The following is a 25,908-nucleotide window of genomic DNA, read 5'->3' on the forward strand; positions in this document are numbered from 1 at the left end:
GGAGGCTGAGGCAGGAGAATGAAAAGTTTAAGACACATCTCAACTGCATATAATCATCTTTTTTAAAAAGCTAGGACTTTGCCACAATTGGCAATCGATGGCAGCACTCAGCTGAGCTGGTAATGGAAGCAGAATCCAGGCTGCAATGATGACACACCTGTGTCTCTCTGACCTTTAGCTTGCAGAATCTGGAAAGAAGAAAGAGCTCAAGAAATGTCAAATTTGTCCTGGCGTTATAGTGCCATGCAGCGCTTATTCTAGGCCATTCCCTGTCTTTATAAGCCCCAAGATCACTACAGGGGTCTAGAGAGCCCACTTGAGAGCTGTTTCTATTTCCAGGCTTGCTAAGGGTACACTTTCGTCCACTTTCTCTGTAGTGCACTTCCCATTACAGACAGGAGAATACCGTGGACACAGGCTTCCTTTCTCCTTTTCATATTATCTTTACTTATATGTATATGCGAGAGAGAGAGAGAGAGAGAGAGAGAGAGAGAGAGAGAGAGAGAGGTAAACTTGCCCTCAGAGGCCAGGTGTTGAATCCCCTGGAGCTGGAGTTACAGGCAGCTGTGAACTCTCCATTGTGGACGCTGGAAGCCAAACCCAGGTCCTCTGCAAAAACAAAAAGTGGCCTTAACTGCTCAGCCACCTCTCCAGGCCCAGGGCTTCCCTTCCTGCCCAGGTGCCACTTAGCCACAGAGTAGCAGTGTTGTAGACAGACATATTCATTCCTCCTTAACTGCCCACACTCTAAACCAACTGGGGAACCCCTAGGATTAAACCCTGGAGCTGATGATGTTAATTTGCACAAGTTCTCAACAAGTTTGGCAGTATGTAGCAAGGCCAAAAACATATTCATGCTTTTTGACCCAAATAACCCCATTTCTGGGAATCTGTCCTGAGGACATTCTGCAAATGATTGATGAGAGGACTGTGTAGTAATATAAAATATTTATGATATAATGATTAAGAAGTCTGGAAGAATTGAGCAAGAGGCTAGCCAGATGTGATAGCAGTATCAGAACAACAGATTTATTGAAGTCATTTTTTCCCCCCCAAAAACTGTATTTTGTTTCTGAGGCAGAATCCTTCTAGGTAGCCCTGGCTGTTCCAGAACTCTATGTAGACCATGCTGAGACCTGGAACTCACAAGAGATGGGCCAGCCCTTGCTGGATTAAAGGCATGTGCCCCTGCTCTTTACCCAAATGTTCTGTATGAGGAGACCAACTTTTACCCTCAGATGACGAATCAGAGTTTAACAGTCAGGAGCAAACAGAAATAGCACAGTCACTTGGAAAAGCAACATGTTTCCCAATGTTGTACATAAATTATGTCATCACAAATACAATTATCGGACAGTCTGGGCAATACAGGACTGTTATAGTCCCTTAGCTTGACAAGCAGACACAGCCAGGATAAGGAGTTCAAGGCCAAGCTGAATGAACTACTTAAGACCATGTCTCAAAAAAAATTTTTTTAAATAAAAATTTAAAAATACAATACACGGGCTGGTGAGATGGCTCAGTGGGTAAGAGCACCCGACTGCTCTTCTGAAGGTCCAGAGTTCAAATCCCAGCAACCACATGGTGGCTCATAACCATCCATAACAAGATCTGACTCCCTCTTCTGGAGTGTCTGAAGACAGCTACAGTGCACTTACATATAATAAATAAATAAATAAGGCTGGTGAGATGGCTCAGTGGGTAAGAGCATCCGACTGCTCTTCTGAAGGTCCGGAGTTCAAATCCCAGCAACCACATGGTGGCTCACAACCATCCGTAATGAGATCTGACTCCCTCTTCTGGAGTGTCTGAAGACAGCTACAGTGCACTTACATATAATAAATAAATAAATAAGGCTGGTGAGATGGCTCAGTGGGTAAGAGCATCCGACTGCTCTTCTGAAGGTCCGGAGTTCAAATCCCAGCAACCACATGGTGGCTCACAACCATCCGTAATGAGATCTGACTCCCTCTTCTGGAGTGTCTGAAGACAGCTACAGTGTACTTACATATAATAAATAAATAAATCTTTAAAAAAATAAAAAAATAAAAAAAAAATACAATACACAAACTGAATGTTAATAAGAACCACACACAAAAAAGCAATTATCCGCCAAGGCTTCCAAAAGTTTGGGCTGACTGATTCAAGTTCAGGCTTAAAAGTTATCTGCCAAGACAAAGGGGCCCCAACATGTACAAAGGCAAGAACATGTGAACTTAGGAAATTACTGAGGGCAATTCGGGACTGGAAGGCAGTTGAGTGGGTGTGAGGCACTTAGAGGGAAAAAGCTTTAGTTAGAGTTGGATGGTGCAGGGCCCTGGGCTTTGGAGCAGCCATGGGATTTGCATTTTAGAGTTGAGTCTGGCCTGTATGGAAAGAGTGGAAAGGAGGTCCTTGAGGTTGCGCTGGGTCAGGAAGAAAGGGGACCAGCAGACTCCCTTTCTCAACATCCTGACTTACCCTTGGCCAACGACTAGCGCGTCCAGGATCGCCCTCCCTTCTCCTCCCCTTAGGGCCCCGCGGGCGGGCTGGGGAGCCGGGGAGGCGAGGCAAAAGGGTGGCCCTGCCTGGGTGGTCTCCTGCCCCGCCCCCCCGCGGCGCCGTTACCTAGCAACAGATCCGGCTGCAAGGCTGCGGGTAATTTGCCGCCCCCTTAGCCAATGGGAGGGCGTCACCCCGGCCCGCTCCTTTTTTCTGAGCCTCCTAGTGCTTCCCGAGATCCACAGTCGCCACCTTTAGCTGTGAGGTGCTTCGTAGCCAGTCGGGTCCACCCACACGCGGAGCCCTCTTTGGACCACAGCCCACAGATCCAGCGAGGCTTGGGGCCACCACCCCGCACCGCCGCTCCGGGCTGCTCCTGTGCATCTGCACGCGCGCCTCACCCAGGACCATACGTTCACGGCCGCTAGGAATCCTCAGGTGAAGCCGGGCGGCACAAGGCGCCAAGCTAGCCTATGGCAGCGCTCAGATAGCGCAGGTTGGGGGCGCTCGCGCCCCCCATCCTCACCAGCATGGTTCGGCCACTGTCCCTTGGAGAGCTACCTCCCAGCTACACACCTCCAGCTCGGTCCTCCGCACCTCATGTGAGTAGTGGGGCTGTGTCTGTAACTTAAATGTCGCTTGAACATCTGTAGGGTTAGAAGTCAAGTGTTACTGGATCTGTGTTTGAAGGCAGGCGAGAGCTAGCAAGTGATTTGTTAGTTTATTTCCTATTATCTGGTCAGTGAAAATAGTTATGTCTGTGGGTTCACCTCTTTGCCTAGCTGACAGCGAGGTGTGTTCGCGACTCATAACCTTCTAAAAATGGGCATTCTCAGGTGTACTTATGGAGAAGGCACAGGGAAAGAGAGTTAAATCTTCCACATTTGAAACTTTTATCTGTAGCTGTTTCCTGCCCTGCATCCAGAAGTCAGGAAACCGGGACTTGACCGGGAGAAAAGGGAAGGATCGTCCATTGTTGTGCTGACAGCTGGCTGACCCTCCTTCTCTTTCTATCCCAGATCCTAGCTGGGAGGCTGCAGGCTCCACTCTGGCTTCGTGCTTACTTCCAAGGTCTACTCTTCTCCCTGGGGTGCAAGATCCAGAAACACTGCGGCAAAGTGCTCTTCCTGGGACTGGTGGCCTTTGGGGCTCTGGCACTGGGTCTCCGAGTGGCTGTAATTGAGACAGACCTAGAACAGCTCTGGGTAGAAGGTGAGTCACTGGCGCTGGCCAGAGCTGCTTTGGTGTGAGAAGCCCAAGACAAGGTCGGGATGAAGAGCTGACCATTGTACCCCAGCAGGCCTGGTCAAGGATTGAAAGGGGCATCTCCCGTCCAGAGCCTGTGTATCTGGGTGTGTCGCAGAAAGCCTTCCTCTCTCCCAATCTCCCCCTTGTGCTGTGGATGAAGCCCAGGGCATTGTGCACACTAGGCAAGTCTCTACCATCAACTGTCTCACACCCTATCTCTCTCACCCATAAATGGACAACTCTAGATGGTAGCCTCTTATGAATAAGCTTGTGGAATATTCATCTTTGATTGTGTGTCTGTTTATTTAGCATTTATAGCTAGGTTTCTTTTCATCATACATCAGAGTTTGGAAATGGAACAAGATGTATTTTTCAGTAGCCAAGGGAAGTAAAATGTGTGTGTGGGTAAGTTCCATACAAAACAAAGCCAAGTGGTATTGTGCTGTATAAGAGAAGGCAAGGAGAGACGGCTCTGACTGCAAACCCAGACTAGCATTGTGGTTCTAAGGACTCAAGGGGCTGAGGCAAGAGAATTGCTTTCAGTCTAAGAATTTAACAATAGGCTATCTCAGAGAGAGAGAGAGACAGAGACAGAGACAGACAGACGGAAGGAAGGAAGGAAGGAAGGAAGGAAGGAAGGAAGGAAGGAAGGAAGGAAGATCAGTAGGGAATGTAGCTGGGTGGCATGGCAGACTACCTGTCAAGCATGCCCAAGACCCTAGCTAAGTTTGATCCCTGATGCTGTGGGGAGGGAGAGAGATGAGGGAGAAGCAAGAATAAAAAGAAAAGTTAGCACATCACGGTAGCAGCCATGGTGGTGCACACCTTTAATCTTTAACCCCAGCACTTGGGAGTCAGAGGCAGGTGGGGCCAGCCTGGTCTACAGAGAGTTCCAAGACAGCCAGAGCTGCATGAAAAAACTCTGTCTTGGAAAACCAAGAAGAAAGAAAGGAAGGAAGGAGAAGGAAAAGAGAAAGGGGCAAAACGGAAATAATAAGAAAAGAATTGTTAGGTGTGAAAGAAAGGGGAACCCTGAACGAACCACCTGACCAGGCTTCTGAGTGGACACCCAGGGCCCCGCAGCCATTTAGTGAAGAACAAGCATAGACTTTGAGGCAAAAGTCAGGGTCAAATGAGACCAAATCCTCATGTCCTAGTGGAAGTATTACACAACTCATAATTTCAGCATGCCTCTCTTCTTTCCTGGTGCCTGGTTTCATGTGGCTGCTCTTTGACAAAGGCAAATGCAACTGGGTTCTTCCCTGGGAAATCTTCATTTGTGGGCTCCCCAGACCTCCCTAGCCCTGGCCCAGACCCAAGGTAGGTCCCAGGTCGCAGTCTCACACCCTGGAGTTATTTCAAATGCTGGCAAGTCCTAGGACACAGAGCAGATGTTTCTTGTAGCCTTCCTACAGCTGAGGCTCCCACACCCCATCTCCACCCGGCCCCCAGCCCTCTTCAGACTCTTAGCGTTCACACTCTTAAGGCAGCCCTAGGGTCCAGAGCAGATGTTTCTCCCTGCCTGCCAGTCTGCCCCCAGCATCAGGACACACATGTGTGCACACGCATAGATGCATGCCCCCACACAAACCACTGCTGCTTGGGTGGTCCCAAATGACTTCTGAATATCCTGCCACAAGAGAGTGAGCCTCCCTCCCGTGCCCTGCCTTTCCTCTTTCTGCATTCCCCGGATCTTCCCCAGTTAAACACTGCTTGGATGTCTACATTTGCTCGTCTCTCTCCTGCCGCCCTTGCTAGTCCCTGCAGTTATGAGGAATGCATTATAAGAGGGTAGAAGTTGGTCTCTTTGAGATGTGAATTCCTTGTGTCCCCTCGGCGACCTTGACCTTAGGTCCTCCTGCAGTGGAGATTAGTAAGGTCACAGTCTCGTTGATCTTTTCTCTGTAGCTCTGTAGTTGAGTCTTCTCATGTAATGCCCCACACAGTGAGGAGTTAGCTGATGGAGTTGAGACAGTTTTACTTCCCGTTTTGCTAGGACCGGGAGTAGAAGAAGCAAGACCCTCAGTTAGCAGAGTTTCAAATAGAGGTCAAGACTCTCCTTGGCTGTAAATGTGATGTGTTTTCCTTTCCTTTGGTTTTTGCTTTCTGTTGTTGTTGCTGTTGTTGTTGATGATGATGTTGTTGTTGTTGGAGGTTAGGGATCAAACACCACTACCCTGATCAACTTAAAACTGAGAGTCTTGCCGGGCAGTGGTGGAGTGTACCCAGGAGGCGGAGGCCAGAGGGTCTCTGAGCTTGAGGCCAGCTTGGTCTTGAGTGAGTTTCAGAGCAGGCAGAAACCCTGTCTCAAATAAAATAAAATAAAATAAAATAAAGGAGGTGGAGCCTCAAAAGTAAATAGTGATGAGGCCAGAAGGAGACTCGGTGAGTAAAGCACTTCCAGTGCATGCGGAACCTGAGTTTGGATCCCCAGCATCTGTGTAAAAGCCAGGTACGGCAGCGCACACCTGTATCCCCAGCACTGGGCGAGTGTGGCAGGGGCATTCTGAGACTGGCAGCTCGTCTGACGGAACCCATGGGCTCTAGCTCAGGCAGAAACGTTGTCTCAAAAAAGAAAAGAGGTGGAGGGACTGCAAAGATGCCTTAGTAGTTAGGAACACTTGCTGTGTAGTCTCGAGGACCAGAGTTCAGATCCCAGGGCCCGTGTGATAAACTGAGTAACACACACACACACACACACACACACACACACACACACACACGGCGTTAAAGGAGTGTAGGCAGGAGGCCTAGCTGAGAAAACATAAAACCCAGCTTCAAGGAGACAGAGGACACCTTCTTCGGATAGTCACAGGCATGCGCACCTGCGCACACACAGATAGTTCTGTGAGTTCAATGCTAGCATGTACCCTGACTTGAAGGTAAGGAGCAGACAGCCGTTTGATGTGGAAGGCAGGGGATCAGCACCCACCTGTTGGTGGAGTCCGCAGCTGCCCCACGCTCGGTCCCCAGGAGCTAGTCTCAGGAGCTCATCTCAGTTCCTGTCTTTAGTGTCTCTCACAGCCAGTCAGCCAGCCCTACCACCCTGTGATGTTGCCATTGTTAAAGTGCTCTCAATCTTCCCTGAACACTGTAATTATACATTCGGAGTCCTTACAGCCACATGAAAGAGAAAGAAAAGGGGTTCGTAGAACAGGAAGGAAGAGGCTGGGGTTTTATTCTTGTAACAGGAGATTTGGCAATAGAGAATTCTGGGGTGATTAGTCTGTCAGACAAAGGACATTAGCCAGGACCCACGTTCTTCTCTCTTCTGTCCTCAGCACTTGAGACTTATTTATCCCAGTGGGCTGCAGAGCGAGTTCAAAACCAGTCTCGACAACTTATTGAAATGGTGTCTCGACACTAAAGTGCTAGGACCGGGGTGGGCGGGGCGCTCAGTGGATCAGTGCTTGCTGCACAAGCTTGTGGGCTGGACTGTGGATTCCCAACACCCATGCAGAGGCCATGGAGCGCCCATCTGTAACTCCAGCACAGAGGGAGGGCAGAGCGGACACAGGTGGATCCTGCACCTTGCTGGCAAGCCCATATAGCAGAAGGGGCGAGATCCAGGTTCACTGAGAAGTCCTGTCCCAAAAAGTAAAGTGATGAAGGAAGACACCTGGCATCAACCTCTGGCCTTCACACACACACACACACACACACACACACGCACGCACGCACGCACGCACGCACGCACATAGACACAGGCACATGCACAGGGAAACACAAACACAGGCATATATATATACATGCACACACATATACACACAGACACAGATGAGTGCACATGGATTAGCCCACATACACAGGCACACACACAGTCACACATACACAAACACACACTGGCACACGCGCGCGCACACAATTAAAAGTACTTTTTAAAAAGCTATACTGGTAGTGTGCTAAGCTAGCATGCCATGGGCCTACGTTCAGTACTAAATACAGATGGATAGATGGATGGATGGACAGACGGACGAACAGACAGAACAAAGTGGGAAAAAAAAATCGAGAAACCTTCCAGCCAATTTCCTATCTGTTCTACATGTAAGAATATATTACCGGTAGCTGGGCGGTGGTGGCTCACGCCTTTAATCCCAGCACTCGGGAGGCAGAGGCAGGCAGATTTCTGAGTTCAAGGCCAGCCTGGTCTACAGAGTGAGTTCCAGGACAGCCAGGGCTACACAGAGAAACCCTGTCTCGAAAAAAAAAAAAAAAAAAAAAAGAAAGAATATATTACTGGTAAATTCTTCACTCAGCGAAGTGCAGTATGGTTGTAAGATGGTCCATGGAAAATGTGGTTTCATCCTGTGGCGCTAGAGAGGAGTCCAGGTGACCATAATCATCGGCCTGTCTGAGGATGACCAGTGAAGTCAGTCAGCTAGCAAAGGGGCTAAGGAAACAACTAGCCTTGCCTCCAAATCTGCCTCCACATGGTCCCCTGGGGTACATATCAGTCTGGCCCAGTCAGCTCCTGCCGGGAGCCTTCCTGTCCTGTGCTTCCTTCCTGTCAGACCCTGTGAAGGCGCAGACTCGTATGTGAGCCCTGAACACACGCCCTAGGTCCCAGGCTGGCTTCTTCAGCAGAGTTGTGGTGCTTTCCTGGCTCGCACTTGTGGTTTTTTTATGTGCATGGGTGATTGTTTACATATATGTCTGTGTACCATATGTTTGCCCAGTGCCTGCAGAGATAACAGATGCCCTGGAGCTGGCGTTACAGACAGCTGTGGGCCACCATGTAGGTGCCGGTAATCGAACTTGCTCCCCTGAAAAAACAGCCAGCGCCTTAAGTGCTGTGCCAACTCTCCGACTAAAGCCCTTGGGTTCTCTCTTAACACTGTCAAATCCCCAAACCTTTAATAGTGCGTAGCACTGGATCCTGAACCCCCTTTCCTAATTCATGGGCTGGTTCTTACTGGCTTGTCAGGGAATGACAACATCAGGTCATCTGAGGCTCTGTTCAGAGCCTACTGTGATTCCTGTTCCGTCATAAGCCTGACTTTTTTTTTTTTTTTTTTTAAGATTTATTTATTTATTTATTATATGTAAGTACACTGTAGCTGTCTTCAGACACCAGAAGAAGGCATCAGATTTCATTATGGATGGTTGTGAGCCACCATGTGGTTGCTGGGATTTGAACTCAGGACCTTCCGAAGAGCAGTCGGCGCTCTTAACTGCTGAGCCATCTCACCAGGCCAAGCCTGACTTTCTGTCATTGATCTTGGGCCCTTACAGGCACAATTTTTGGACTGGTGTTTGAAAGCATCAGTGCTGAAATAGTGTACCAAATTACGCTCCATGGGGACCTCTACAATCCGGCCGTGCTGCCAATTTTAAATTTTTTATTGATTTAATAAATAGTAATTCGTTGCTGTCTTATTTTTCAAACAGGATCGCCATAGCAGTTCAAGTTAAACTCACAACAATCCTACCTCAGCTACTTAAGCACTGGCCTTGGCTACATAGAAAGTACTCAGTCCAGTACTGAGGCCAGCCTGGACTACATGAAGTCCCATTGAAAAAATAAAAAGAAAGCCACAGAAAACAGAGATGCGGGAGAGCTCAGCTGGAAGAGTGCTTTTCTAGCATTTGGGAAGGCCTGGGTTCAATTCCAGGCACTACACAGAAGCAGGCATGCTTACCTCTGCAGGAGGCAGGGAACTTACCAGCTCAGCGGCATCCTCAACTGCATAGCCAGGTCAGCCTGGGCTATATAAGACCCTCTCTTTAAGAAAGGGGCCTTGGCTGGTGAGATGGCTCAGTGGGTAAGAGCACCCGATTGCTCTTCCGAAGGTTCGGAGTTCAAATCCCAGCAACCACATGGTGGCTCATAACCATCTGTAAAAAGATCTGACACCCTCTTCTGGAGTGTCTGAAGACAGCTACAGTGTACTTACATATAATAAATAAATAAATCTTTAAAAAAAAAAAAAAAGAAAGGGGCCTTGGGTTGGGGGATGTACCTTAGGGCAGGGCACTCGCCTGGCACGTGCTGTTCCCTCAGAGGTAGCATCTACACTGGTTTAACCAATGATGTCCCTTTTTGTAAAGGAACCTGCCCTCGGCAGATGTCGTCACTGTCTGTCCTCCTGCTTTTCCCAGCTGTCCCCTCTCTCTCCTAGTCCCTCCTTTTCCTGACATGTCATTTCTCTCCTGGCAACTCGTGGCTACAATCCCACATCTTACCTGTGGTGCCAGGCAGGTCTTAGGTCTCTGGCCTGCCTTCCTCCCTTTTCTTTTTTTAATGATTTATTTATTTTTATTTTATGTACATTGGTGTTTGGCCTGCGTGTGTGTCTGTGTGAGGGTGTCGGATCCCCTGGAACAAGAGTTATAGACAGTTGTGAGCTGCCATGTGGGTGCTGAGAATTAAACCGGGGTCCTGTGGAAGAGCAGCCAGTGCTCTAACCACCCAGCCATCTCTCCAGCCCTACCTGCCTTTATCCTAATACTACCAAGGTGGACACTATCTGGTTTTTTGTTTGTTTGTTTGTTTGTTTGTTTGTTTGTTTGGTTGGTTGGTTGGTTGGTTGGTTGGTTGGTTGGTTAGTTGGTTGGTTGGTTGGTTGGTTGGTTGGTTGGTTGGTTGGTTGGTTGGTTGGTTGGTTGGTTGGTTGGTTGGTTGGTTGGAGTTTGAGACAGGGGCTCATTGTATTAACCAGGCTGTAGGCCCATGAAATTCAACATCAGTGCCCCTCCCTCAGCTTTTAAAGTGCTGGGGTCCCAGGACTGAGCCACCACGCTCAGCCTCACTTAAAGGATGAATAAATTGGCCTGGAGAGGTGGCATGGTAGTAAAGAGCACTGGCTGCTCTTAAAGGGACCCAGGGCCCACTCTCAGCACCGACTTGGCTCACAGCCCTCTGTAACTCCAGTTCCAGAGGATCTGATGCCCTCCAAGGGCGTCAGACATGCACCTTTCACACATACCTGCATGCAGACAAAACATTTACACACATAGAATAAATAAACCCTAAAAATCTTTTTTAATATTTTAAAATAAATAAAGTTGAGAATTGAGGCTCAGCGAGAGTAGTTGGGTCCAGACACAGCCTATCAGAAGCAGGTCCTGGGTGAGGGCTGAAGATAACTTCATTCTAGTCCCTGGCCGCATCGCCTCCTCCCTTGTACAGTGTGTGCTCTCTGCTCTGGTATCGGTCACCAGCCTTGCCAGCTGACATTTAACTTTCTCTGTCCACATTTTATCCAGAGGACTCTTTAGTCTTCCAGTGTGTTTTAAGTGAACTGTGTTTCTTACTCCAGCCTTCTTATCGTGTCTCTCCCAGTTTCTTCTCCCCCATGCCTCTGTGTCCATCCTTACAGGGGGTGGTTCCTCTCTACCCTGCCCTCCTTCCTTCTGTGTGGCAGCCACTATTCCCAGCCTGGTGGAATAAATACTGCAATATAGTCAGGGGAGAGCACTGTGGTAATACGGGACCATTCCTGAGGGAGGGCAAAGGATTGAGCCTGTGTGGAAACCTGAACTGGGATGTTACCAGGGGTTTGAGGAGAGCCTGTGACCTTGGAAAGGGGATTGGCTACTGGGAATGGTGGCACACACTTGGAATCCCAGCATTTGGGAAGTAGAGGCAGGAGGATTTTCCTGAGTTTGAGACCATCCTGGCTACACAGTGAGTTCTAGACCAGCCAGGGCTACAGAGGGAGCAGGAGAGAAAGAGCAGGTGAAGGCGGGGTCTCATGCCTGGATTCAAGAGGATGACAGAGGCCAACAAGAACGGCCTCCAGGCAAGAACAAGCCAGACAGTCTGGGAGCAGACCAAATCCAAGGTGTCCCTGGTGTGGCTCTTACCGTCCTCCAGATAGTAAGTGGTATCCCCCCAAAATGTTCCTTCCTAGCCAGGTGTGGTGGCTCCTGCCTTTAGTTCCAGCATGTAGGAAGCAGAGGCCTGTGGATCTCTGAGAGTTCAAACGAAATTGAGTTCCAGGAGAGCCAGGGCTGTTAATACAGAGAAGCCCTGTCTCGAAAAGCAACAAGAACAACAAAAATCCCTGTCCTTTCTCAAGTCCCAGTTACACAGTGTGACTGCCTGGCTGAGGGACACGGGAATTAGGAACTCGGGAAGGAAGGCCTCCTGGCTCTCACCTCAGGGAGGCTGGGGAGGGAGCTGGAGCTCCTGAGGCTCCTTGATTTCATCTCTGCCGCATCTTGCCCTGGTGGCAGGAAGCGTCACTCTGAAGACCGACCCTCCCTGCAGGACATCCTCACAGAGTGCAACCATCACTGCACCAGGCAGCCCGACTAGAATCATCCTGTAGACCGGATTTTTAGTAAACCCTCCCCACAGGCCCCCCAGGGCCCCTCCTCATCCTGCCCAGCCAAGCAGAGAGGGTCTGAGGGCTCCTGAGCTGGAGGTCCTATAACCCTGCAGGCTCAGCTCACAGATCTTTTCCTTTTGGTGTGGTGGGATGGAACCCCGGGCCCTGCACATCCTGTGCAAGAGCTCTGGCACTGACTTACACCTACTCACATGTGTGTGCAAGCCTTTGAGTTGGACCCCAGCCAATGTGGGTCACCGTAGAGTCCCGCAGCTGTGGCTTCTCCACCACCCTAAGAGGGGAAGGAGATTGCAGGGGTGGGGGCAAGGCCACCAAGGAGAAGGCAGAGATGTCACCACAGCATTTCTTTCCCTCAGGGGTTGGGACCCCGTCCCCAGGCCTCTGGTTTACCTGGGCCCTTCTCCCAGCCTCCTTCTCTGTTCTCTGGCAGTGGGCAGCAGAGTGAGCCAGGAGCTGCACTACACCAAGGAGAAGCTGGGGGAAGAGGCTGCGTACACCTCCCAGATGTTGATTCAGACTGCGCACCAGGAGGGGGGAAACGTCCTGACCCCCGAGGCACTTGACTTGCACCTCCAGGCGGCGCTCTCGGCCAGTAAAGTACAAGTATCTCTTTATGGGAAGTAAGTCCAGGGGCGGCCCCAGGAGAGGGGAGTTGCTGGGCGTGACCAGTGCTGTGTGGAGGTCCATCTTCTGCTGATCACCTGTGCCCTGGCCATTACAGATCCTGGGATTTGAACAAGATCTGCTACAAATCAGGGGTTCCCCTTATTGAAAATGGAATGATTGAGCGGGTGAGTACACCCTAGGCTGTTCCCGAGTGCTGGCAGAGGCATTGTGGGAGGTCTGAGGCTCCACGGGCGTGGGGGTGTTGGGAAGCTGACAGAGGGTGTCGTAGGAACAGGACTGATGTGACCCGGGGTGTCCCTGGCAGATGATTGAGAAGCTGTTTCCCTGTGTGATCCTCACCCCACTTGACTGCTTCTGGGAAGGAGCCAAACTCCAAGGGGGCTCTGCCTACTTGCCGTGAGTGCCACCCCAGCCGCCCCTTCGCCCGTTTCATCTCCTGCCAGGGACTCCCCTCAGAAAGGAGAGGTGTGGGGGCATGAATGAGAAAGGAGATCCTCGCCAAGTCCTGACTGCCTCCCAGGACAGGATCAGAGAGAGCCTGGGCTGCCCAAGGCTTTCCACCTGCCTCTCCTCACCCACAGAGGGAAGGGAACCTGTGTGGTTTAGACAGAACACACAGATCCTCAGGCCAAGATCTGTCTGAGACTTTCCTGCTCACATTAGCCAGCTGTCAGCTGACTCGCTGCTTAGACTGAACGGAAAGCCTGTTAGATGCAGGTGTGTGTCTGGTTACAGGTTAGAACCAAAGGTAGACATTCTGGACCCACCACATAGTAGGCACACCCATCCCAAGGTCTAAGTCCCCTTTGTGTCCAAAGCTCTCGTGTGCGGCTGCAGCTTAGCAGCTGAGACGAGCTTAGCCTTGCACACTCTCCTTAGGGACAGACGGATCCATGTGTAAGAGACGCTTGCAGCGGAGCAGGGGGTCTGCAGCAGCAGTCTGTCTGGGGGCAGGCGCTGCGTTTTGACCTTCACTAACCACAGGCTTTCCCCAGGGGTCGCCCTGATATCCAGTGGACCAACCTGGACCCTCAGCAGCTGCTCGAGGAACTGGGCCCCTTTGCCTCTCTGGAGGGCTTCCGGGAGCTGCTGGACAAGGCACAGGTGGGCCAGGCCTATGTGGGGCGACCCTGTCTGGACCCTGATGACCCCCACTGTCCACCTAGCGCTCCCAACCGTCACAGCAGGCAGGTGGGTTCCTGGACAGGTCTGCCAAGAAAGTTGGCTTCCCATCCTTCTCTCTTACCTGTGTGCTTCTGTGTTCTAAGGGGTGCTCTGGCCACCTCCATTTCTGAACACACACACACACACACACACACACACACACACACACACACACACACACAGTGTTCCATTCTCATTCATTTCTAAAGAACCCTCAGGTGGCACACGAATCACTTTTTTTTTTTTTTTTTTAATTAAATGTAGGTGTGTGCCTGAATGCAAGTGAGTGCAGGCGCTGGAGGAGACCCAAGTGTTGGGTCCCCTGTAAGTGGCATTTCTGACAGTTGTAAGCTGCCTGGTGTGGGTGCTGGGAGCCAAGCTCCACTCCCTTGGAAGTGCAGCCCAGCTCCTCACCACCCACCGAGCCAGCCATCTCTGCAGCCTCAGCTCCTCTTGTTTTGTTTTTCAGTTCTTAGTTTTGTTCTTGTTTTTCTTTGTTGTTATGTGGTTGGTGTGTTTGGGGGCTGGGATAAGACAGGGTCTCACTATCCAGCCCCGATTGGCCTGGAACCTGCTGTGTAGACGGCACTGGCTTTGAACTCACAGAGACTCACCTGCTGCCATCTCCCTGGTGCTAGGACTAAAGCCTGCATTCTGCTTTCAGTTCTGTTTTGTTTTTAAGATTTATGTGTGTGTGTGTGTGTGTGTGTGTGTGTGTGTGTGTGCGCGTGTGCGTGTGTGTTTGCTCATGCCTGTGCATGTGTAAGAAAGAGAGACCTATGTGCACATATGAGTGCCTGTGGATGCCAGAAGGTGTGCATGTGAGCTGTGGCCATGCCTCCTTCCAGCAGCCCGTTTCCAGGCCTGCAATTGTTCCGGTAACCCCTGTGGAACACTAGCTATTAGGAGAGGCGAGTCAGGCCCGCTGAGTTCTGTGTCAGGCATGGGTTTTAGAGGTGCAAGCCCAGGGTTTTATCCAGTTTTAGATCCATACACACTTTCTCATACACTTTTACACACACTTTCATATACACACACACACACTTTTTCCACTCACACACACTTTTATACACACTTTCTCTACTTGCACACTTACACACACACACACACACACACACACAGATACTTGTCCTGAGCCCTGAGCTTACATTGCTATGTCTCTCCTTTGGTATGTGGTGGGAATGGTAATTGAGTCCGGAGCCTAGCTGGCTAGGCAAGCACTCTTTATCACAGAGCGTTATCCCTGACCACCTAGAACTCTGGGTATTTTAAAACCCTCTCTGGTGCTGAGATGGCTCAGCAGGTAAAGGCACTTGTCACCAGGTCTGATGACCGGAGTTTGATTCCCAGGCCAGGGTCCACGTGATGGAAAGAGAGAGAACTATTTCTCAGAAGCTGTGCTTTGACCTCCACATACATGCTATTACATGCTTGCATGTTCACATACATGCATATACACACACAAATAATAAGCATAATTTTTAAAATTCTAAAGTTGTGAGCTAGCATGTGGTTGCTGGGACTTGAACTCAGGACCTCTGAAAGAGCAGTCAGTGCTCTTAACCACTGAGCCATCTCTCCAGCCTAATTCTAAAGATAAGCCCCTTTCTGTTCCACTCTAGGCTCCCAATGTGGCTCAGGAGCTGAGTGGGGGCTGCCATGGCTTCTCCCACAAGTTCATGCACTGGCAGGAGGAACTGCTACTTGGGGGCACAGCCAGAGATCTCCAAGGACAGCTGCTGAGGTCGGGCCTCCCCTGGGACTTGGTGAGGGGACCTGGGAATTCACACTGTCAGGCTAAGCAGCTCTGGACGGAGCACCCCACAGACCCACACTGAATGTTCAGGCTCTGACTCCTCCTCCCACTCCCCTGACCAGGGCAGAGGCTTTGCAGAGCACCTTCCTGCTGATGAGTCCCCGTCAGCTGTATGAGCACTTCCGGGGCGACTACCAGACACACGACATCGGCTGGAGCGAGGAGCAGGCCAGCATGGTGCTGCAGGCCTGGCAGAGGCGCTTTGTGCAGGTCAGTATGGGCAAGGCCCAAGGAGGGTTCCTGAGGCCACGCCTTCCCCTGTCCCCTCTCACTCACCCGGTTTCTCCAGCTAGCCCAGGAGGCTCTGCCAGCCAACGCGTCCCAGCAGATCCATGCCTTCTCCTCCACCACCCTGGATGACATCCTGCGCGCGTTCTCTGAAGTCAGCACCACCCGTGTGGTAGGAGGCTATCTGCTTATGGTGGGTCCTGCTTCGAGCACCCTTGCCTCCCCTCCAGCCGGTTTCCCTGGAGATCCCTGTGTGAGATCATGTCGTCTCTCCCCACAGTTGGCCTATGCCTGTGTAACCATGCTACGGTGGGATTGCGCCCAGTCCCAAGGTGCTGTAGGCCTTGCTGGGGTATTGCTGGTGGCCCTGGCGGTGGCCTCGGGTCTTGGGCTTTGTGCCCTACTTGGCATCACTTTCAATGCTGCCACTACTCAGGTAAACCAGAACTGGGGATAGGGGGCCAGCCTTTGGGAGCCACCTCCAAGCTACACAGTCCCTCCAGATGTTTGATATCCTGCTCTGCCCCTCCAGGTGCTGCCCTTCTTGGCTCTGGGCATCGGCGTGGATGACATTTTCCTACTGGCACATGCCTTCACAAAGGCCCCACCCGACACCCCTCTTCCAGTAAGTGCCCGTCCACCAGCTTGGGCCCATCCAGAATTCATCAGAGCGGTTAAGAGCCTCTTGGTCTGATTAATCGTGTCTGGTTGGCTCATTAACCTTTCTGAGTTGAGCATTCTCCTCCCTGAATGGAAATGGGTGTAATGCTAACGGTAGTTGTGTCCCGAGGGTTGACATAAGACCAGTGATGTAATTCAAGACTGGTGCTTAGAACAGCAGATGCCCATTCGTGGTACACAACAGATGTTGACTGCTGTGGCCTCAGAATTGCACTTCTGCCACTGAGTTCCTGAGCCTCCCCTCACTCTGCCTTGAAGTCCCACAGTCCTCTGTGACCTGAGGGTCTGTCCCTACTCTGTCCTGGCAGGAGCGTATGGGTGAGTGTTTGAGGAGCACGGGCACCAGCGTGGCACTCACATCCGTCAACAACATGGTCGCCTTCTTCATGGCTGCCCTGGTTCCCATTCCTGCGCTGCGGGCCTTCTCCCTGCAGGTGAGGCCACACGAATGGATGCCTGGTCTGGGGTGGGCGTGGAGCACAGAGCACGCTTCATCCAGCCTCCGCCGCCTCCTGTCTCCCCAGGCAGCCATAGTGGTCGGCTGCAACTTCGCAGCGGTAATGCTCATCTTTCCGGCCATCCTCAGCCTCGACCTGCGCAGGCGCCACCGCCAGCGCCTGGACGTTCTCTGCTGCTTTTCTAGGTACTGTTCCCTCGTACCCGCCCTTTCCCGTCTTCAGCCTCGCCCTAGCCTGTGCCCTGCCCAGCATTCCAGCTGATGACCCGTCTGCTCTGTCTGACCCTTCCAGCCCCTGCTCCGCTCAGGTCATTCAGATGCTGCCCCAGGAGCTAGGGGACAGAGCGGTACCAGTGGGCATTGCTCACCTGACTGCCACCGTGCAAGCCTTCACCCATTGCGAAGCCAGCAGCCAGCATGTAGTCACCATTTTGCCTCCTCAAGCCCACCTGCTGTCTCCAACTTCTGACCCACTGGGCTCTGAACTCTACAGCCCTGGAGGGTCTACGCGGGACCTTCTCAGTCAGGAGGAGGGGACAGGGCCAAAGGCAGCCTGCAGGCCCCTGCTCTGCGCCCACTGGACTCTCGCCCATTTTGCCCGCTATCAGTTTGCACCTTTACTGCTCCAGACTCGAGCCAAGGTTAGCCCGGATGGGGCAGGATGGAGCTCAGTATGTCTGGTTCCAAGGAGGGCAGAGGGCTGGGGGTCGGCCCTGGGCCTCCTGCTTAGTTCTCATTTCTCACAGGCCCTGGTGTTGCTGTTCTTTGGGGCTCTTTTGGGCCTGAGCCTCTATGGAGCCACCTTGGTACAAGATGGGCTGGCCCTGACAGATGTGGTCCCTCGGGGCACCAAGGAACATGCTTTCCTGAGCGCCCAGCTCAGGTACTTCTCCCTGTATGAGGTGGCTCTGGTGACACAGGGTGGCTTTGACTACGCCCACTCCCAACGCGCCCTCTTTGATCTGCACCAGCGCTTCAGTTCCCTCAAGGCTGTGCTGCCCCCGCCTGCCACCCAGGCACCCCGCACCTGGCTTCACTACTACCGCAGCTGGCTACAAGGTAAGAGGCCAAGAGACCAACGGGCAGAAATGGCACAGGGCGCGGTGTTTAGAGCTATAGGTGGATCCTGGTCCATCCCGTGTGTCTCCAGGTATCCAGGCTGCATTTGACCAAGACTGGGCTTCTGGGCGCATCACCCGCCACTCTTACCGCAACGGCTCGGAAGATGGCGCCCTGGCCTACAAGCTGCTCATCCAAACCGGGAATGCCCAGGAGCCTCTGGATTTCAGCCAGGTAAGGGGTGAGCTAGCTTGGTCAAGGAGCACTGGTGGGCTCCAGACCTCACGGCCCAGGCCTTTAGCCATCTCTGCCTTTGCAGCTGACCACAAGGAAACTGGTGGACAAGGAGGGACTCATTCCCCCAGAGCTCTTCTACATGGGGCTAACCGTGTGGGTGAGCAGCGACCCCCTGGGCCTAGCAGCCTCTCAGGCCAACTTCTACCCCCCACCTCCAGAGTGGCTTCACGACAAATACGATACCACCGGGGAGAACCTTCGCAGTGAGTCCCCGTGGGAGCTCGCCCAGAACCTGGTCCTCAGCCCACACAGACCCTGACTCTCCAACCCCTCACTGTTCCGCTCATTCCATCTCCTCCCTCTGCTCCTCCGTCCCCTCCACAGTCCCGGCAGCCCAGCCCTTGGAGTTTGCCCAGTTCCCCTTCCTGCTGCATGGACTCCAGAAGACGGCAGACTTTGTAGAAGCCATCGAAGGGGCCCGGGCGGCATGCACAGAGGCAGGCCAGGCAGGGGTGCATGCCTACCCCAGTGGCTCCCCCTTCCTCTTCTGGGAGCAGTATCTGGGTCTTCGGCGCTGCTTCCTGCTGGCGGTCTGCATCTTGCTGGTGTGCACCTTCCTCGTCTGTGCCCTGTTTCTACTCAGCCCGTGGACAGCTGGCCTCATAGTGAGTGTTCTCAGGGTGGATGGGAGAGACCCCAGCAGCAACCCGCCCTGCCCGGTCCGGACCAGCGCTCCTCCTGCCGGGAGCCCTGGGTAAGCCCTGCCCTCCACAGGTGCTGGTCCTGGCGATGATGACTGTGGAGCTCTTTGGTATCATGGGATTCCTGGGCATCAAACTGAGTGCCATCCCCGTGGTAATCCTCGTGGCCTCTGTAGGCATTGGTGTTGAATTCACAGTTCACGTGGCTCTGGTAAGCATAGACTCCGAGAGGAAAGGTCAGGTAATGGGTTTTTAACCAAAAAAAAAAAAAAAAAAAAAAGATGAGATCACCTTCCATGTGCTGGGAACTATTTAAATGTTTAAGCTGGGCATGGTGGCACAGAGGACCTGGGTTCATCCCAGCACCCACGAGGTGGTTCACAACTCTCTTTAACTCAAGATCCAGGGGACATGACCCCATCTCTTTGCATTAGGTACACACATGGTGCTCATAAATGCATGCAAGTAAAACACACACATAAAATTAATAAATCTAGAAAGAAAAATAAAGGGGCTAGAGAGATGGCTCAGTGGTTGAGAGCACCTACTACTCTTCCAGGGGTCCTGAGTTCAATTCCCAGCAACCACATGTGGCTCACAACCATCTGTAATGGGGTTTGATGCCCTCTTCTGGTGTGTCTGAAGAGAGCAATGGTAGTACACTCATATGCATAAAATAAATAAATATTAATAAAAGAAAAAGAAAGAAGACTTAAACCCAGTACAGTTATAGAGCCTTGCCTTCATACAGAAGGTCCTGAATGGAAGCTCCAGTCCTGAAAAAGACTATTATAGCAATAGCGCCTTAGCCAGGCATGGACACATACACATGCAGTTCCAGTTCATGAGAGGCAGGAGCAGGAACTTCTCAAGTTCAAGTCATTTGGGCCAATCCGAGGCACATAGCAGGACTGTCTCAGATATGGTGTGCAGGGGCAATTCAGTTGACAATGCAGTCTTGTTTAGACAAGGTTTCGTATAGCACAAGCTGTTATGTTCACTGATGTTTTACCTATATGTGTCTGTGTGAGAGTAGCAGATACCCTGGAACTGCAGCTGTAGTCAGTTGTGAGCTGCCATGTGGGTGCTGGGAATCAAACCCAGGTCCTCTAGAAGAACAGCCAGTACTCTTTTATTTTTTTTTTTTTTTAAAGATTTATTTATTATATGTAAGTACACTGTAGCTGTCTTCAGACACTCCAGAAGAGGGAGTTAGATCTTGTTAAGGATGGTTGTGAGAGCCACCATGTGGTTGCTGGGATTTGAACTCTGCAGTCGGATGCTCTTACCCACTGAGCCATCTCACCAGTCCCACAGCCAATACTCTTAAACCACTGAGCCATCTCTCCAGCCCCAGCTTTTAATTTCTAATCCTCCTACATCGTTATTACAGGTATGTGGGTTATTACAACCATGGTTATGACAACCATGTGGGGCCCAGTTCCTACATCAAGGGTTGACTGTATCCCATTTATATGTTTTTTACATTGTTTTTTTATTTTTTAATGTGTATGAGTGTTTTGCCTGCATTTATATATATATATGCACTGTGTGCGTGCCTACTGCACAGAGAGATCAGAAGAGGGTGTCTAGTGCCCTGGAACTAGAGTTACAGATGATTGAAAGCCACCCTGTGGGGCTAGGACTTGAACCCAGGTCCTCTGCAAGAGCAGCGCGTGCCCTCAGCCACCGGGCCATCTCTCTTAGGTAGTCTAGATGGCCAGGAACTAAAATAAGGGCCATATCTATACTGAGAAAGAAATGAAGGCCTGTCTGGAATAGTTTAAAGACAGAATGAAGGGCTGGAGAGATGGCTCAGAAGTGAAGAGCACTGGCTGCTCTTCCAGAGGACCTGAGTTCAATTTGAGCACCCACATGGTGGCTCACAACCATCTCTGATGAGATTTGGTGCCCTCTTCTGGTCTGCAGGCAGACTGCTGTCTGCATAATAAATAAGTAAATCTTTTGTTTAAAAAAAAAAAAAAAAGGATCAGGACTTGCATGAATAGCACTGTGGGTGTGCAAGAGGGATTCTATTAAAACAAATGCCTGAGAGGCGAAGAAGAAGGTCCAGGTCTCCCCTAGAGCGTCACACGTAGGGACCAGCTAAAGCTCCAGCACACCAGTCTCCACAATAGCCTTCTTCTCCCGTCCCCACAGCCCTACAGCAATAGAACACTATCTGAGCCCGCGGCAATGCCACATGCCTGTAATCCAAGCACTCAGGAGTCACAGAAGGGAGGGTCACAAGCATGTTCAGGACAGCCTGGTCTGTACAGCGACCTGAAAGACTTGGGTGGAGACAGGAGGATGAACTCTCATCCACAGGGATATAACAAGTTCGAAGCCAGACTGACTGTGTACCAAGTCAGAAACCAGTTTAGGCTACATGAAATTATCTCAAACAGTAAAAAAAAAATTGCAGCTATACTGCAGTAGTTGAATGCTCACCGATGGGTGGGGGGGAGGGCAGCGTGCAGAACAATACAAAGAGTTTTAGCCAGGTGGCGATGGCGCACACCACCTTGGTCTACAGAGTGGGTTCCAGGACAGACAGATGTATATGATGAGTTCAAGACCAACCTGATCTATATAGTAAGTTCCAGAACAGCCAGGGCTACATAGACCCGGGAAACCCTGGCTCGAAAAACAAAAACAAAAACAAAAGCTCCCCTGAGAAGTGAGATCACTGTGTTGCCCGTCCTTTTTGGCCAGGAGCTGGCACACATTTTTTATTATTACCTATACTTAATTTTGAGGGGAAGTTATTCAGAGGACAACTTGTGGTAACCAGTTTTCTCCTTCCATTTTGTGGCTCCTGGAAATAAATTCAGATCGTCAGGCTTGGTGGTAAGCACCCTTACCCACTGAGCCTTCTTGCCAGCCCCTTTTCTGTCTAAAAGGCCGGGCAGTCAGTGGTTCAGGCTCCACAAGCAACATAATCTCACCATCACGGCACAAAAGCCGCCATAGGCGGAAGTGCTTTCTTTGGTTCTTGTTTGTTTTTCATTGTTGTTGTTTTGAGATAAGGCCTTCCAATATAGCCCTGGCAACTCACCAGGTAGCCCAGGCAGGCCTCACCGAGCTCCTCCGAGTGCCAGGGTTAAAGGTGTGTCCCAACAGTAGCAGCCGTGCTTTAATGAATGAATAGTGCAGTTTCAGCCAAACCTCTGACCAAACCCCATTGACACCGACCTGGGCATTGCTCTGTGAGGCCAGACACATCTCTAGTGTTACCAAAGTGCACTCAACAATGCTTCCAGACCATTCCCATGAAGCTAGGTAGCCTGGCCTTCCATGGGGGAAGGCCTGGGTGCACCCTGGAATGGAGAAATAGCCGCGGGGGACACTGGCTGTTTAGCAGAGGAGGAACCCCAGGCCTTTCTCCCTAGGGTTTCCTGACCAGCCATGGTAGCCGGAACCTGCGGGCTGCCAGCGCTCTGGAACAGACCTTTGCCCCTGTGACTGATGGAGCTGTCTCCACATTGCTGGGTCTGCTCATGCTTGCTGGTTCTAACTTCGACTTCATCATAAGGTACAAGAGGGCTCGGGAAGAGGGGACTGCCCACCCTGGCCTCAGGTGGCCCCAGGGCCTGGCCACCGACCCTCGCTCTCGCCCAGGTACTTCTTTGTGGTGCTGACGGTGCTGACACTCCTGGGCCTGCTCCACGGACTGCTGCTGCTGCCCGTGCTGCTCTCTGTCCTAGGCCCCCCACCACAGGTGACCAAACTCTCCTGTCCCCACCCTAAGGGACAGGGTAGTAAAGCAAGAGGGGGACAGACCCCATAGGCAAAGGCCCTCAGTGGCTATCAGAGGGCTCAGCTCTGAAGGGCCCTCCTAAAAGAGCCCCCATCAGTTGACAGCGGCCTCCTCGGATGCTGGGCTCCTGCCCCTCAGCCTTCAGTGGGACTGGGCACCCAGGGCAGAGGGTGGGTTTGGCAGGCCTTGAAACCTTGCCCTGTGAAATCTGACTGGGAGCCTGGCTTGGGGCTGGCGTGTCTTTCAGGTGGTGCAGGTATACAAGGAGAGTCCACAGACCCTAAGCTCCACAGCGCCACAGAGAGGTGGGCTCAGGTGGGACATGCCCCCCACCCTGCCCCAGAGTTTTGCCAGAGTGACTACCTCCATGACTGTGGCCCTCCACCCACCACCTCTGCCTGGAGCGTATGTCCACCCAGCCTCCGAGGAGCCCACGTAGTCTCCTGCTGCCACCCCAGCGCAACCTCAGTTGAAGAGGACTGGGTCTAGCCACTGAGTGAAAGAGTGTCAGAACCACAGAGACCCTGCAGGGCCATACAGAGTCACTGGAGCAATGGGTAAGGTATGGAGTGCAGGACAGACCCCTGGAGGGCCTCATGCTTCTGTCTGTATCTCCTCCCGACTCAGTTACCACACACCTAGCTGACACCCAAAGAGAACAGCTACTGCTTGGACAAGAGGCTCCCAGCACATAGGAACTCACAGGAGCTATGTCTGTATCCAGGTTGGGCCGAGAGGCTACATTCTGGCTGCAGTGCAGCCCTGTCCTGTTCTGTCTCACACTGTCACCTCAGTAGACGGAGCCTGAGGGTTCCCAGCACATTCTCCCATCCCTGGCCTTTCATTGCTTGATGACTCCTAGGGAGGCCCTCTGTTCCCCTCCCTACCTCCTACCATATAAATTATTTATATGAAGATGTTTATTTTTGTATATAGATGCTATCACTGCTCAAAGTTCTATTTTTAAAGAGTGAAATATATTCTATACAAACTCATTTCAGATGGCTGGAGTTTTTCTTAGATGACTTTTAGGGAAGTGAGCACTGGAGGTGGCTCGTGGGGTGTCAGGGTCTAAGACCCTGGACTTGTCTAGTTCTGGGCGGGGACGACTTCAGATTTGATCAAAATAATTGGGTCAGCATAAATGCTTAGTACAAGATGCTATGGGAGCCTCAGGTGACCGTGCAGACCCGGCCAAGTCCAAGAAACACCACACACAGCCAATCCTGAAAATGGCACAGAGACACACCAAGAAACCCGTCACAAAGACAGCCATCTCCCAAGGACGCCCACCCCAAGAGCCAGAATAGCCTGTGTTTTGCCAAGAAGCACAAGAACTCTAGCCCTGAAGAAGACACGGGCAAAGGCAGTGCTTGCGCGTGCATCAAGGCCCTTGTGAAGCCCAAGGTGCCACAGGGCCCTGGCTGCACGCTCAGCCATCTGCCTTTCATCATGACTCCCAAATTGGGAAGCACCCTCAAAGCTACATGGCTAAGATTCGTAGGCTCTGCCAGTCAAAGCTTAAGGCTCACACCAAAGCAGAAGCCGCAGCTCCAGGTTGGGTTCCCAGAGGTGCATGGGTTCCTGTGAAGGCCCCATAAAAAAGGTTTCTATCTACCAATGCGAGACAGGGGGACTGGTGTGACACAGCTACGCGCTGTTTGCAGATGACCAGTGCCCTGTGCTGTTTTTACAAGTAAACTTGAAGCAAGGTCTGTTGTTTTTTGATTAAAAAAAAAAAAAAAGCTTAGTATAGAAAATGTTAACGAAGCCCTTTCTTGAAAAAGAAAAGACAAACAGAAAATGCTGCAAACATTAATGTCCATATGGTATTCCAGTCCTGTCAGCCTCTTCACCTTCCAGCTCCCTGCTCCTTCAGCACATAGGGGAGGAGCAAATTTGAGTAACAGGTAGACATGGTGAAACAGAAGGTCAGGGAAATGGCCCACTGACTAAGGAGCTATTTTAGGAGGTTGTGGAGTGAGGGGAAAGAGCCCGGAAGAACCGACATCAGTTTTTGGGGGCAGAAAGTTTTCGCTGGGCAGTTAACCATGTAGGATATCAGTGTGCAAACCAGTGATATCAAATAAATAGGGGCTGGAGAGATGGCACAGAGGTTAAGAGCACTGTCTGTTCTTCCAAACGTCACACATTGATGGAAACTTTAGGTGGCTAGGGTTACCACAAACCAAAGAGAACCACTGGCAGTGTTCTGGGCCCTTCTGTTGGTTGGATACTAGGAACTTGTACATTTCAAAAGATTTACCTAATAGTCACAAAGACATGATGTCACCTTCAGAGTCAACAAATGGCTCTTGTGGGGGACAAAGATGTCCCAAGATAAAATGGCTCTAGATTTAGAGCATTCCAACCTCCCCACATCATGAGGTCCTGATCACTTAATCAGCCTCGCAGAAGGCGCGGTTCCTTTCAGGGACATTGTTCACAGCTGCGTTGAAAGTTTTTACCCTGATTGCATGATCAGTGTGGTCCTGAAGAATGAAGGTGTCACTGGTATCACTGAACAGGTCCAGTCAGAGGTGAACCCCCAGGCACAGTCAGCCTGGCCACTGATCTCATCTAGCCTGGGGTGAGAAGTTCCATACTTGTAGAGTCAGCTCATCCTATGTGGCACCTAACCCTACTTTACCTCCTGCCTTTCACGGCTCCCTAGTCCTTAGCTTAAACTCACTCCCTTTCCAAGCTCCACTGGGGGCTAGCCTCCACTGCCGTCACAGCCTCTAAAAACACACCACACTTGCTGGACAAGCATACTTCACTAATATTTGTATCACCATAACTTTGAACGTGTCATTTCTTCTGTCTAGGTCATTTTTTGTTTGTTTGTTTGCTTCTGAAACAGGGCTTCTCTGTGTAGCTTTGGGTCTTCTGGAACTCTGTAGACAAGGCTGGCCTCCAACTCAGAGACTTGCCTGCCTTTGCCTCCTGTGTGCTCACACCCACCACAACATGGCCTGGCTCTACATAGGTTCTTCCTCACCTTCCTTTGTCCTAACCCCAAGCCATCCTTCAAGAAGAACTGGATGTAGCCAGGTGTTGTGGCACACGCCTTTAATCCCAGCACTCAGGAGGCAGAGGCAGGTGGATTTCTGAGTTCGAGGCCAGCCTGGTCTACAGAGTGAGTTCCAGGACAG

At 51.3% G+C, this 25,908-nt stretch overlaps 1 protein-coding gene across 1 annotated transcript; it reads left to right on the plus strand.

Moving 5' to 3' along the window:
* The first annotated feature begins 2,715 nt into the window (after positions 1–2,715).
* Positions 2,716–24,467, plus strand: Ptch2 (patched 2). Its single transcript, XM_021200133.1, has 22 exons — positions 2,716–3,083; positions 3,501–3,693; positions 12,454–12,643; positions 12,745–12,814; positions 12,955–13,046; positions 13,646–13,841; positions 15,437–15,558; positions 15,693–15,840; positions 15,920–16,051; positions 16,139–16,294; positions 16,391–16,483; positions 16,848–16,973; positions 17,064–17,182; positions 17,289–17,637; positions 17,743–18,055; positions 18,147–18,289; positions 18,375–18,555; positions 18,677–18,957; positions 19,067–19,204; positions 22,386–22,528; positions 22,615–22,714; positions 23,001–24,467. Exons 1-22 carry the CDS (start codon positions 3,012–3,014, stop codon positions 23,190–23,192), a joined length of 3,549 nt encoding a protein of 1,182 aa, XP_021055792.1. The 5' UTR covers positions 2,716–3,011; the 3' UTR covers positions 23,193–24,467.
* The last annotated feature ends 1,441 nt before the right edge of the window (positions 24,468–25,908 follow it).

The sequence above is a fragment of the Mus pahari genome, chromosome 6 (genome assembly GCF_900095145.1).
Source record: "Mus pahari chromosome 6, PAHARI_EIJ_v1.1, whole genome shotgun sequence".
Classification (NCBI taxonomy): Eukaryota; Metazoa; Chordata; class Mammalia; order Rodentia; family Muridae; genus Mus; species Mus pahari.